This window comes from Nansenia antarctica (assembly GCF_963989245.1).
Source record: "Nansenia antarctica genome assembly, chromosome: 5".
Lineage (NCBI taxonomy): Eukaryota > Metazoa > Chordata > Actinopteri > Argentiniformes > Microstomatidae > Nansenia > Nansenia antarctica.
In genome coordinates this window covers 35879398-35892501 of record NC_137690.1, presented here as the reverse complement: position 1 = coordinate 35892501, position 13104 = coordinate 35879398, and the positions used below count along the sequence as shown (strand labels likewise).

At 45.6% G+C, this 13104-nt stretch overlaps 1 protein-coding gene across 12 annotated transcripts in view; it reads left to right on the top strand.

Moving 5' to 3' along the window:
- LOC308157521 (transducin-like enhancer protein 4) overlaps positions 1-13104 on the top strand; it is a gene marked incomplete at both ends in the record, with an annotated part of 91864 nt that overhangs the window by 59015 nt on the left and 19745 nt on the right. For 8 of the 12 annotated variants that reach the window (XM_080531089.1, XM_080531091.1, XM_080531090.1 and 5 more), the window contains 7 exons: positions 522-575; positions 844-996; positions 4059-4191; positions 6520-6704; positions 9746-9822; positions 10806-11055; positions 11296-11543. In XM_080531089.1, the coding sequence (XP_080387215.1) occupies positions 522-575; positions 844-996; positions 4059-4191; positions 6520-6704; positions 9746-9822; positions 10806-11055; positions 11296-11543 (1100 nt within the window). Of the gene's footprint in view, positions 1-521; positions 576-843; positions 1042-4058; positions 4192-6519; positions 6705-9745; positions 9823-10805; positions 11056-11295; positions 11544-13104 lie in introns of all 12 variants that reach the window. The other 4 variants (XM_080531085.1, XM_080531094.1, XM_080531083.1 and 1 more) reach the window with 3 other exon arrangements.

The following is a 13104-nucleotide window of genomic DNA, read 5'->3' as shown; positions in this document are numbered from 1 at the left end:
GTGTCTTCTTCAGAGGCTGGGTGTGATGTAGGGTGTGTCTTCTTCAGGGTGTGATGTAGGGTGTGTCTTCTTCAGGGTGTGTCTTCTTCAGGGTGTGATGTAGGGTGTGTCTTCTTCAGGGTGTGATGTAGGGTGTGTCTTCTTCAGGGTGTGATGTAGGATGTGTCTTCTTCAGAGGCTGGGTGTGCTCAACATGCACTTTTATTCACATACCATCGCAAATAACTGTTATTGTCTTTCTGTAAAGGTCGCTGATAGCTGTGATGGTTAAAATAGGTAGGCCATTCATTATTGCAAGGTCAGTTTCAATGTACTATTATGAGGGTAAATCTAGGGTGAATCTGAGGTGTGTATTTATATATGGAGAGGTGTGTTTATATATGGAGAGGTGTGTTTATATATGATGAGGTGTGTTTGGAGAGGTGTGTTTATATATGAGAGGTGTGTTCATAATATGGAGAGGTGTGTTTTTAGGTGAGCTGTGTTCCAGAAGACTGACTGATGTTTTGTATCCATCTTAGGACAGCGATGGAGAGAAGAGTGATGATAACTTGGTGGTGGACGTCTCCAATGAGGTTAGAAGCTTTAAGTCAAGATTTTCCTTTCGCGACGTTGATGGAATATCATCCCGGCCTGCTTTTCTGTCTCTTTATTTCTCTATGTACATGTGGAGATCTGAGAGGATTTGATAGGTCTAAGCAATATAGTAATAGCGCCATCTTGCCCTCTGGTTGGCTAGGTGGAATTTCAACCTTATTGCCTCTGCAATCAGATCTCTACAAGTGCATAGGAGGAACAGGATAGGGGGCATCCCTCTCTCTCTCATCATCAGTTTCATCACAGGACCCAGTCTCTCCCAGAGGAAGTCCCGCCCACTCCCCTTGTGAGAACGGATTGGACAAGAGTCGCCTGCTAAAGAAGGACCCGCCCCTCAGCCCGGCCTCAATAGCCTCGTCCAGTAGCACGCCCTCCTCCAAGTCCAAAGAGCTCAACATGGTGAGTCCCACTGATTCATACACCTGGATAGGCCTTAATGACATTGTTGCATTTGAGCATGCTTGATGCATGGATAGGGGGGCTTTTCTCTTTTAATAAACACTCTAATTGGTAATTTGTCATCTGTCTCGATCATCAACAACATTTCATCCCAGGAATGTGGAAAACATTTCGGGCTTTATTTTCATTCCAGCTCAAAACGTACTTAAGCCCAAACCGCAGTCACTAGCAGTGTATAGGTGGCCTTGGCTAGTGAGGTAGCAGCATGAGGTATTCAAGGCTACACTACATAGCCAATAGTATGTGGACACCCTTTCTAATTACTGGGTTAGACCAGTGGTCTTCAACCGGGGGTCCGCGACCCCTAGGGGGTCCGCAGAGGTACTGCAGGGGGTCCGCCAATTTCTGTCATAATAATTGACAACTTTCACCAAAATAATCAGTGAGAATTAAAAAATATAACAAAAATGATATTGAGTAAGGTACAAGCATTAATAGGCAATAATAAGCTACTTTTGACAAAAACAATTTACAAAATAAATGATGCCCATGATTCTAGAGTCTAACATAACGTCAGCTGGAGAAAAAAACCACCTGTCTAGCAAGCTAGGTGTTGGCTAAAACGCTGCAGTTCGGTCTTCATTGCGAAATTAACGTTAATTAATAACTAGCATAACGTTACCAATTTAGTTACTAGTTTGATAATAACAAACCCGCCTCTTTGCTTCTCTATGCGCCGCTATAGGAGAGGAACACAACGCGCTCCTTTACCATTCCGAGGTCAGATGGCTTTCCCGTGGATCAGTATTGGCGCGCGTCTTTGAATTACACACAGCTATCCTCGAGATTCTGGTTGGCCAAAACCGCGCGGAGCTGGCTGCGCATTTCAATGCGCTCTCGCCTGATGTGAAATGCGCAATTGTTGATCACTTGGAGGCACTCGAAAGTAAATTTGAGAAGTACTTTTCTGAGACTGAGTCTTGGAGAAAGCACAAGACATGGATACGGTTATCATTCAAAGACAATGCATCCGACGGCTCAAACCTGACAGCCGCTGAGGAAGATCAGCGGATCGACCTAACCACAGACAGTACACACAAGAATGTGTACGAGTCACAGCCTCTCACCCAGTTCTGGATCCATTGCCAGAAATACTTCCCCCAACTGACAGCAAAGGCCATGGTGAGCCTCTTGCCTTTTGCAACAACTTATCTTTGTGAAAGAGGATTCTCCCTCACCTACCTGAAGAGCCAACAGTTCCAGACTGCAGCCTGAGGATGACATGATGCTCTGCCTGACAACCTCCACCCAGGAGGTAGGCATACCTTGCTTCCTGAAGCTAAAAGTTTCATTGTTGAAAAATAGGAAGCCTTGAAAAATAGGAAACCTTGAAAAAGGTTGAAGACCCCTGGGTTAGACTATTTCAGCCACACCCATTGCTAACAGGTGCATAAAAGCAACCATACAGCCATGCAATCTCCATAGACAAACATTGGCAGTAGAATGGGTCACAGTGAAGAGCTTTTCAACGTGCCACCTTTCCAACAAGTCAGTTCGTCAAATTTCTGCACTACTAGAACTTCCCCGGTCAACTGTAAGTGCTGTTACTGTGGAAACGTCTAGGAGCAACAACATCTCAGCCATGACTCGATGGGCAACACAACCTCATAGGAACGGAGCCGGTGAGTGCTGAAACAATCGTCTGTCCTCAGTTGCAAACACTCACTACCGACTTCCAAACTGCCTCTGGAAGCAACGACAGCACAATAACTGTTCGCTGGGAGCTTCATCAGTTTCCATGGCCGAGCAGCCGCACACAAGCCTAGCATCACCATGCGCTACACCAAGCGTCGGCCAGAGTGGAGTAAAGCACACCGCCACTGGACTCTCTCTGGAGGGAGGAATCATGCTTCTCTACCTGGCAGTCTGATGGAGGAATCTGGGTTTGGAGGATGCCAGGAGAACACTACCTTCCTGAATGCAGAGTGCCAACTTTAATGTTTGGTGGAGGAGGAATAATGGTCTGGGGCTGTTTTTCATGGTTTGGGCTAGGCTGCTAACTTCTAGTGAAGGGAAATCTTAATGCTACAGAACACAATGCGATTCTAGAGAATTGTATGCTTCCAACTTCGCGGCAAACGTTTGTGGAAGGCCCTTTCCAGTTTCAGCATGACAATGCCCTGTGCACAAAGCGAGGTACATAATGACCTGGTTTGCCGAGTTTGGTGTGGAAGAACTTGACTGCCCTGCACACACAGAGCTCTGACCTCAACCCCATCCAACACCTTTGGGATGAATTGGAACTGTCACAAACCGGACCGCATGGTAATGACAAAAAAGGGAGATGCACACAACAAAGTAAACTAACAAATTATTTATTAACAAAAGAATAACATAAGAGGGAAACATAGATTTTACGATAGGATTTTTTTAGAAATACAGTGGCTTTGTGTCTAATTGATTCCTATGCAAACCAGATACTGTAGAAACAAAAGATATTAATTCGGAAATCACGTGAACTATTATCCTTGCATTCAGATGGACTCAATTCAACTTGTTGAAGAAGTTTTTGCATTTGAGCTAATTTTAAGAGTGTCATAGCGATACATTTGCAAAGAATTCAAAAATGTGTTTTTTTGCTTTGTCATTATGGGGTATTGTGTGTGGATTGATGGCTTTTTTTTTATTTTTTAAATCAATGTTAAATTGAGACTACAACACAACAACTGTGGAAAAAGTGCTGTACTGTCAAATTGGGACCTTTTATGGGACAAGTGAGCTAACGTGAAATTGTGCCCTTTCACCTATCCATTTATACAGGCCCCTACACCTATCCATTTATACAGGTACCCCTACACCTATTCATTTATACAGGTGCCCCTACTACACCTATCCATTTATACAGGCGCCCACAGTAGTGTACTGTCACAACGGTTGCCAGCTAGCTACTGTGTCTTGCCTGTAAAACAGTACAGATTGTTGTGCTAACATTTCAAAATAGATAAAATAGCCAACTCAGTGTGAATGTTGAGTGTTGGACATGTTCACCCTTTGTCCTCTAGAACGAGAAGTCCAGCACCCCTGTATCCAAGTCGAGTACCCCCACCCCCCGCTCAGACGCCCCTACTCCTAGCAGTACCTCAACCCCAGGCCTGAGGCCGATTCCGGGCAAACCTCCAGGAATGGAGTCTCTGGGTGAGACACACATGTACACACTCACACAACCCACACCATTAAGCAACTTACACATGATCCACGCACGAACAGCATTACGCCAAGCACAATATTAATGAGGAGGGGTCTTTGGTCTAGACAACCTAGTCTCCTCACGTTCATTAACTCCATGTTGAGTCATATTCTAGTTACTTCTGAGCCAGGCTTCTTGTTCCTTTAGGAGCGAAAAAGTGACGGGCCGGTTCTTAAAATAAACCTGGTTCCTTCAATTAAAAAAGATACACAATATCTTTCACCCACCCACACACTCACACACACACATGCACACGCACACACACACACACACGCAGGCACGCACACACTCACACATGCACGCACACACACACACGCACACACACACGCACACACACACACACACAAACACACACACACACACACACATCTCATTTAATAGTTTTACAGCAGCACCTACACACTGCACTGCAAAAAGTCAGCTCTCAAAAACAAGAAAAAAAAGCAATAAAAAGGGGGAAATATGAGTTAAATTAAACTAAATGATCAGAGACAGAACAGGAACATTTCACTCGCCAAGATTTGCTCAATACAAGTACGCAATATCTTAAAACAAATACAGTCAGACAAAAACACAAGCATATCGCCTTGATTTAAGATATTTCAACTTACTTAAATTGACTTTTATCTTTCTCTGAAACATGATTTGTTATGGCTATTTTTACTTTGGGCTTTTATTTTGGATGATTTGTGCATAATGTTTTGAGTTATATTTATATTTCATGATTCATTTTTATTTGATTTTGATTTTTGATTATCGATGTTATGAATATTGTTTTGTTTTTATGTTTTTGGTTATAGAATTATTATTATTATTATTATTATTATTATTATTGGTAATTGATTGTGACGTGGTGAGGTGATAGGATAGGCCCAGGTGTGTTTAGGTAGACGTGGTGAGGTGATAGGATGGGCCCAGGTGTGTCTAGGTAGAGGGTGAGGTGATACGATAGGCCCAGGTGTGTCTAGGTAGAGGGTGAGGTGTTAGGATAGGCCCAGGTGTGTTTAGGTAGACGTGGTGAGGTGATAGGATAGGCCCAGGTGTGTTTAGGTAGAGGGTGAGGTGATAGGATGGGCCCAGGTGTGTTTAGGTAGAGGGTGAGGTGATAGGATAGGCCCAGGTGTGTTTAGGTAGAGGGTGAGGTGATAGGATGGGCCCAGGTGTGTTTAGGTAGACGTGGTGAGGTGATAGGATAGGCCCAGGTGTGTTTAGGTAGACGTGGTGAGGTGATAGGATGGGCCCAGGTGTGTTTAGGTAGACGTGGTGAGGTGATAGGATAGGCACAGGTGTGTTTAGGTAGAGGGTGAGGTGATAGGATAGGCCCAGGTGTGTTTAGGTAGAGGGTGAGGTGATAGGATAGGCCCAGGTGTGTTTAGGTAGAGGGTGAGGTGATAGGATGGGCCCAGGTGTGTTTAGGTAGAGGGTGAGGTGATAGGATAGGCCCAGGTGTGTTTAGGTAGAGGGTGAGGTGATAGGATGGGCCCAGGTGTGTTTAGGTAGACGTGGTGAGGTGATAGGATAGGCCCAGGTGTGTTTAGGTAGACGTGGTGAGGTGATAGGATGGGCCCAGGTGTGTTTAGGTAGACGTGGTGAGGTGATAGGATAGGCACAGGTGTGTTTAGGTAGAGGGTGAGGTGATAGGATAGGCCCAGGTGTGTTTAGGTAGAGGGTGAGGTGATAGGATAGGCCCAGGTGTGTTTAGGTAGACGTGGTGAGGTGATAGGATAGGCCCAGGAGTGTTTAGGTAGAGGGTGAGGTGATAGGATTGGCCCAGGTGTGTTTAGGTAGACGTGGTGAGGTGATAGGATGGGCCCAGGTGTGTTTAGGTAGACATGGTGAGGTGATAGGATAGGCCCAGGTGTGTTTAGGTAGACGTGGTGAGGTGATAGGATAGGCCCAGGTGTGTTTAGGTAGACGTGGTGAGGTGATAGGATGGGCCCAGGTGTGTTTAGGTAGACGTGGTGAGGTGATAGGATAGGCCCAGGTGTGTTTAGGTAGACAGTTAGTAGCACCTGGTCCTGGGCCAAGGGGAAACCCCCCAGAAAACATTATTCTGAATACGTTCACGCTGTTCTTTAATCCCATACCTTACCGTCTGCTTTATTACTTTTCATTTTGTTGGATTCATTGGATTACTTTTGATTATGGACAATAAACCTTTTAATTTTTCTACAACATACAAGTACAGTGTGGCGTGCGTTCTTATACAACCCGGGCTAGAACTGTTTTCATTTGCATTTCATTGGTGGCTACATGATGGTGTTGTATACTCCCAGTCCCTGGCCTGCGTGCGCCCCTGGCTGTGCCCTGTCCGTACCCGGGGCCGTTCGGCATGGTGCCCCACCCCGGGATGAACGGGGAGCTGGGCGGGGTGGGTGCGGCCTATGCCCTCCACAACATCTCCCCTCAGATGACCGCTGCTGCTGCCGCTGCTGTGGCCGCCTACGGACGCACCCAAGTGGTACCTTTACACACATACACACACACACACACACACACACTCACACACACACACACACACACACACACACACACACACACACACATGCACACTTATACAGACACACACATGCACACACACACACACACACACATGCACACTTATACTGACACACACATGCACACTTATACAGACACACACATGCACACACACACACACACACACACTTATACTGACACACACATACACACACACACACACGCACACTTATACAGTCACACACACACACACACACACACACACACACTCACACACACTTATACAGACACCCACACACACACATATACAGAAACACACATACACACACATGCATGCACACATGGACATACACACACACACACACACACACACACACACACACACACACACACAGACACTTGTATATTGACATACACACCTACACATGAAATGCACACAACTCACACATGGCTCACATTGTTGTGGGACAGATCCCCTCCATAAGCATTGGATAGAGGAAGCCTTTTATACTCACACATTTTGGATTTTAAATCAAACAATTACGAAGGGGTCAAATTACGTTGGTTTCATCATTTACAAATTACCGTATACAATGTTTTACACATACTCCCCCTATTTCAGGGCTCTTAAAGTAAGACATTTTGGCCGAGAAAAAGGTAGGTACTTTTTAGCAAACTGTAATATGGCGTAATACGGTTTCTGTTACTAACTAGTCGTTCACACCTGGCAGTGTAACCTCTGTTGTCCTGCTGGTGGAGGTCTTAGTCATACTCAGTTTATTTAAACACACACCAAACTACACCGGCGCCCTGGGCACGGGCTCTAAAACAGAGAGAAAACATGATGGAATAATGGTAACACAGACAGGTAAGGACAACAAAATAAACAAACAAAATCTTTGACATTCATAACCACACACATTTAAAGACAGACATTCATACATAACACATCAGGAACATCTCAGTAGCCTAGTTCACGACAGAAGTGAGTTTTAAGCAGAGTCTTGACAGTCTCTAGATCGGGGGGGCAGTCTTGATGTTCAGTGGGAGGTCGTTCCATAGCCGTGGAGCTGCCACTGCAAATGCCTGATCTCCCCTTGTTACCAGCTTTGATCGGGGGACCATCAAGAGCCTCTTTTCGTCGGATCTGAGGGATCTCACGCTGGACGCATAGTCCAAGAGTTCTGTGATGTAGTGTGGATCGAGATGCCAGGACTGGAGAGATGGTCTTCTGTGGATGGTGGTCTCTGACACATTCACGCCTACCTCCTGGAGAGTGTTTCTGATCTGAGGGACAGTAAACCTTTTGATATGTTTATGATCGTTTCTATCTGATTTCTCAGTTCAATAATGGCTTCCTTAACTTGAGGCAATTCTGGGGCCTCATTTATAGAAAGTACTTTGGATCAAATATGATCTTATCCCATGGAGTACGTAGAAAACCATGTCAAAGTAGTGATTTATAACATGTCAATGTGAGTCAATTTGACAGTGGAAATGATCGTAGCTCTACCTTAGGGGCCTCATTTATAAAAAAGTACTTGAACGTCATCTTTAACTTGCACGTAAGCACATTTTTCTAAACGGACGTAAGCATTATTTATAAAACGGGCTGTGCTTGTTTAAAATTGCGTACGTCTGTCGTTCTATAAATATCAAATATACTTGAAATTGAACGCAGGTGAATGAGCTTTGTATTTATGCCCTGTCATAGCGGGGTGCGGACACCAGTGACCACTCAGTGAGCTTCCCGTCTTTAAAAACGAGTCTATAGATCTACTTGAATCATTGCATGCATTCAATTTGATGCAGAACTGGAGCGGGACGGACTTGTGGGACTGCCATATGTCATATCAAACCTCCGTTTTATATTGAAAAATGTGATGATAAATACATGTGGGACGGAGGTATGATATGGCAGATGTGTGGTGTGTGGTCTCGCACGCCTGTCTCAACTCGTATTTTGAGTGTTTACCATCACCAAGTGCGCTCGCCAACTAAAGCACTTGATTACCATTGATATAAACATACTATACTAGTCCATAAGCACAGTATGGGAGAACTTGGTGATAAGCATAATACCAGTTGACTCAATTAGACATAATATATTATGTGCTCTGTGCTGCGGGCAATGGTGTTTTTTGAAGGATTTTCTGTATGCCCATCCAGATGCATTGTGTATGTCAAAATGGTGATATGGACCCATATGGTCCTTATAACCTTAGGGTTTATGATGCGGAAGGAATCCTGGGGAATCACAATGAATCTCGCCTTTATCACGCCTCAATTTAGAAGGATTACACCCTACATAGCCTTGTAGACTGAAATACAATCATCAGTTCCCTTTAAATCTTGAATTTAACTCATTTTCTCGCCTGTGTTGTTCAAGTGCGGCTCACATGCCTGTAATAACTCTGCATAACCAGTAGGTAATGTGCGTACGCAAGGTCAATACCCGACGTAGAGCTACGATCGTTTCCACGGCCAAATTGACTCAAGTTGAAATTGTATAAATTACTACGTTGACATGGTTTTCTACGTACGACATGGGTAAGATCAAATTTGATCCAAAGTACTTTCTATAAATGAGGCCCCTGGTCTTCATGTTGACAGACACCAATAGCAAACGCCAAAAGAAAACGTAGTGGCTAGAATAAGTGCTAAACATTGACAGCTTTCTTATGACTGCACAAATGTCACAAAACACACCTGAACAACCAGAAACACCTGTCAAGCCAACTGTCCCAATACTGCTGGTTCCCTGAAATAAGGGGACCATGTATAACAAGGTTGTCATTTCTAAATGGTGAAACCAATCTGCAAAAAGGAAAACATTGAATTAAAGTTGAAAATCTTGACTTAAAGCTCATAGTAATTGTTTAATCTCAAATCCAAACTGTTGGAGTGTAGAGCTAAAATAAGAAAAAATGCTTCCTCTTTCCAACACTTGTGGAGGGCACTGTATCACCCTCTCTCTCCTTATCTCCCCTGCCTCGCTCTCTAACCTTTAACCTCTCTCTCTAGATGGGTTTTGACCCACACCACCACATGCGTGTCCCTGGTCTTCCTCCCAACCTGTCTGGCATTCCTGGTGGAAAACCGTACGTGTTCTCCCCTTCCCACACTTAGGAGTTAAAGGGAAACTACATTTCTGGGAATTAAACACATGCCTTAATTCCAGCCGTTCTATTCCACCACACAAGACACTTCTTTTGTCGGTATCCATATTGGGGCGGCTGTGGCACAGGAGGTAGAGTCGGCGTCTAATGATCGCAAGGTTGGCAGATCGGCAGATCGACTGGCCACATGCCAATGTGTCCTTGGGCAAGATACTGAACCCCAAATTGCTCCCAATGAGCGGGCCGGCGCCTTGCATGGTAGCTTGCCGCCATTGGTGTGTGAATGTGTGTGTGAATGGGTGAATGAGAGGCTGTTGTAAAGCGCTTTGGAATAAGGCGCTATATAAGTCAGTCCATTTACCATCCAAGTTATTTAGCAATTGCAGCAGCCAAGACTGTCAATGTAATGGAAGCGGACGGGTCCAGAAATAAACCCACATCTGCCCCCATTATATTACAGAATGTAATAACTGATATCAATTATTGTTTTGTTTTGACTGGAGTGATGGTATGTGCTTGATAATTAGATTTGTGAGAGATCTATCCCTGTAAGGAAGAAATACATAAATAGATGTGTGACCGTGCACATGTAATAATTGGCTGTCACAGATACTCAACCACCCTTTTCTGCTTTCTTTTTCGTTGTCTTCTTCCTCCCCCACTCTCCCTATCTCTCCATCCTTCTCGACTCCCGTATCTCTCTGTTCATCCCTCATCCACCTCTCTCCTCCACTTCCCTCCTTCCCTCCTTGCGCTCTTTCTCTAACACGACCTCTACATCTTCCCTTTCATATCTTCATCCTCCCACCTCCGCCTCCCCTCCCCCTCTCCCCTCCTTCTCTTCACATTTTCTTCTCCCATTCTCAATCCAACTTCCTCTGTCCCTCCCCCCCCCCACACCCTCCCCACCACACACCCTCCCCACCACCTCTTCTTTCTCTTCTCATCCTCCCCTTTCCTTTCAGGGCCTACTCCTTTCACGTCAGTGCTGATGGACAGATGCAGCCAGTGCCTTTCCCTCCGGACGCACTGATAGGCCCGGGCATCCCGCGGCACGCCCGCCAAATCAACACGCTGGGCCACGGGGAGGTGGTGTGCGCCGTCACCATCAGCAACCCCACCCGCCACGTCTACACGGGGGGCAAGGGTTGCGTGAAGGTCTGGGACATCAGCCACCCGGGCAACAAGAGCCCCGTCTCGCAATTGGACTGCCTGGTGAGTGGCCGATATAGTAGCCAATGAAAGGGTGGAGTGAGTCGATGTTAGAAGGTAGGGGGGGTTCTTTGGTCGAGACAGGGGCCCAGTTGGAATTCTTCCAAAAACTGAAAGTGAAAAATCAAGCGAGAGCAATGGCTGCTAGAGAAAGGACACATATTGTGTGTGTTTGTCTACATGCTTCTTTCCTGTGTGTATCAGAGCAGAGACAACTACATCCTTCTTACCTGTGTGTATCAGAACAGAGACAACTACATCCGCTCGTGTCGACTGCTGCCTGACGGCCGAACCCTCATCGTCGGGGGCGAGGCCAGCACCCTGTCAATCTGGGACCTGTCCACGCCCACGCCGCGGATCAAGGCGGAGCTGACCTCCTCTGCGCCCGCCTGCTACGCCCTGGCCATCAGCCCAGACTCCAAGGTCTGCTTCTCCTGCTGCAGCGACGGGAACATCGCCGTCTGGGACCTGCACAATCAGACCTTAGTGAGGTACGACACGCATGTGCATGTGTGCGTGTCCTTTTGTCGGATCCGGAAGTCATATGCGACACCGTCTGGGTCATTTGGGTCGCAAGTCGGCAATCAATCAAAATGTTCAGACTTTTATTATTTAAACACAGAAATACATTTCAACGTTGTTGAGAATCACAACACAAACTCGCTAATCAAGCCAAAATCCCAACTGCTACCGACTTTACTATAACACTACTTGACATTGTTAGCAGGCTCACAAAACAAGCTGTGTTAGTCGACTAGCGATGTGTATCGTTGTTTTTCAACAATGCAGAAATGTATTCACATTTTTCGAAAGGTCTGAACATTAAAATTGGTGGCTTGTTACCCCCTTTCACCAGACCGTGTTACATATGTCAGTACAATGAAGTCCTACGACGTCCACGTTGCTTTGTGCCTTCCAGCCAGCCACGGAGGTGCGTCTAAGCTAAGATGCACATATGTAGGAAACACAAGTGATCGACGGGGTGCTAACGGATGTAAACAAACAAAGCCCTAAACCTCACTCCTCTCTAAACCTAACTCCTCCCTAAACCTCACTCCTCTCTAAACCTCACTCCAACCTAAACCTCACACTTCCCTAAACCTCACTCCTCTCTAAACCTCACTCCTCTCTAAACCTCACTCATCTCTAAACCTCCTCTCTAAACCTCACTCCTCTCTAAACCTCACTCCTCTCTAAACCTCCTCTCTAAACCTCACTCCTCCCTAAACCTCTCTCCTCTCTAAACCTCTCTCTTTTCTAAACCTCACTCCTCTCTAAACCTCACTCCTCTCTAAACCTCTCTCCTCTCTAAACCTCACTCATCTCTAAACCTCACTCCTCTCTAAACCTCACTCCTCTCTAAACCTCCTCTCTAAACCTCACTCCTCCCTAAACCTCTCTCCTCTCTAAACCTCACTCCTCTCTAAACCTCACTCCTCTCTAAACCTCACTCCTCTCTAAACCTCCTCTCTAAACCTCACTCCTCCCTAAACCTCTCTCCTCTCTAAACCTCACTCCTCTCTAAATCTCACTCCTCTCTAAACCTCACTCCTCTCTAAATCTCACTCCTCTCTAAACCTCCTCTCTAAACCTCCTTTCTAAACCTCACTCCTCTCTAAACCTCACTCCTCTCTAAACCTCACTCCTCTCAAAACCTCCTCTCTAAACCTCACTCCTCTCTAAACCTCACTCCTCTCTAAACATAATCTCTCTTAACCTCTTCTCTAAACCACACTCCTCTGTAAACCTCCCTTCGAAACCTCACTCCTCTCGAAATCTCACTCCTCTCTAAACCTCACTCCTTTCTAAACCTCACTCCTCTCTAAACGTAACTCCTCTTTACACCTCACTCCTCTCTAAACCTCACTTCTCTCTAAACCTCTTCTCTTAACCTCCTCTCTAAACCTCACTCCTCTCTAATCCTCCTCTATAAACCTCACTCCTCTCTAAACCTCACTCCTCCCTAAACCTCACTCCTCTCTAAACCTCACTCCTCTGTAAACCTCACTCCTTTCTAAACCTCCTCTCTAAACCTCACTCCTCTGTAAACCT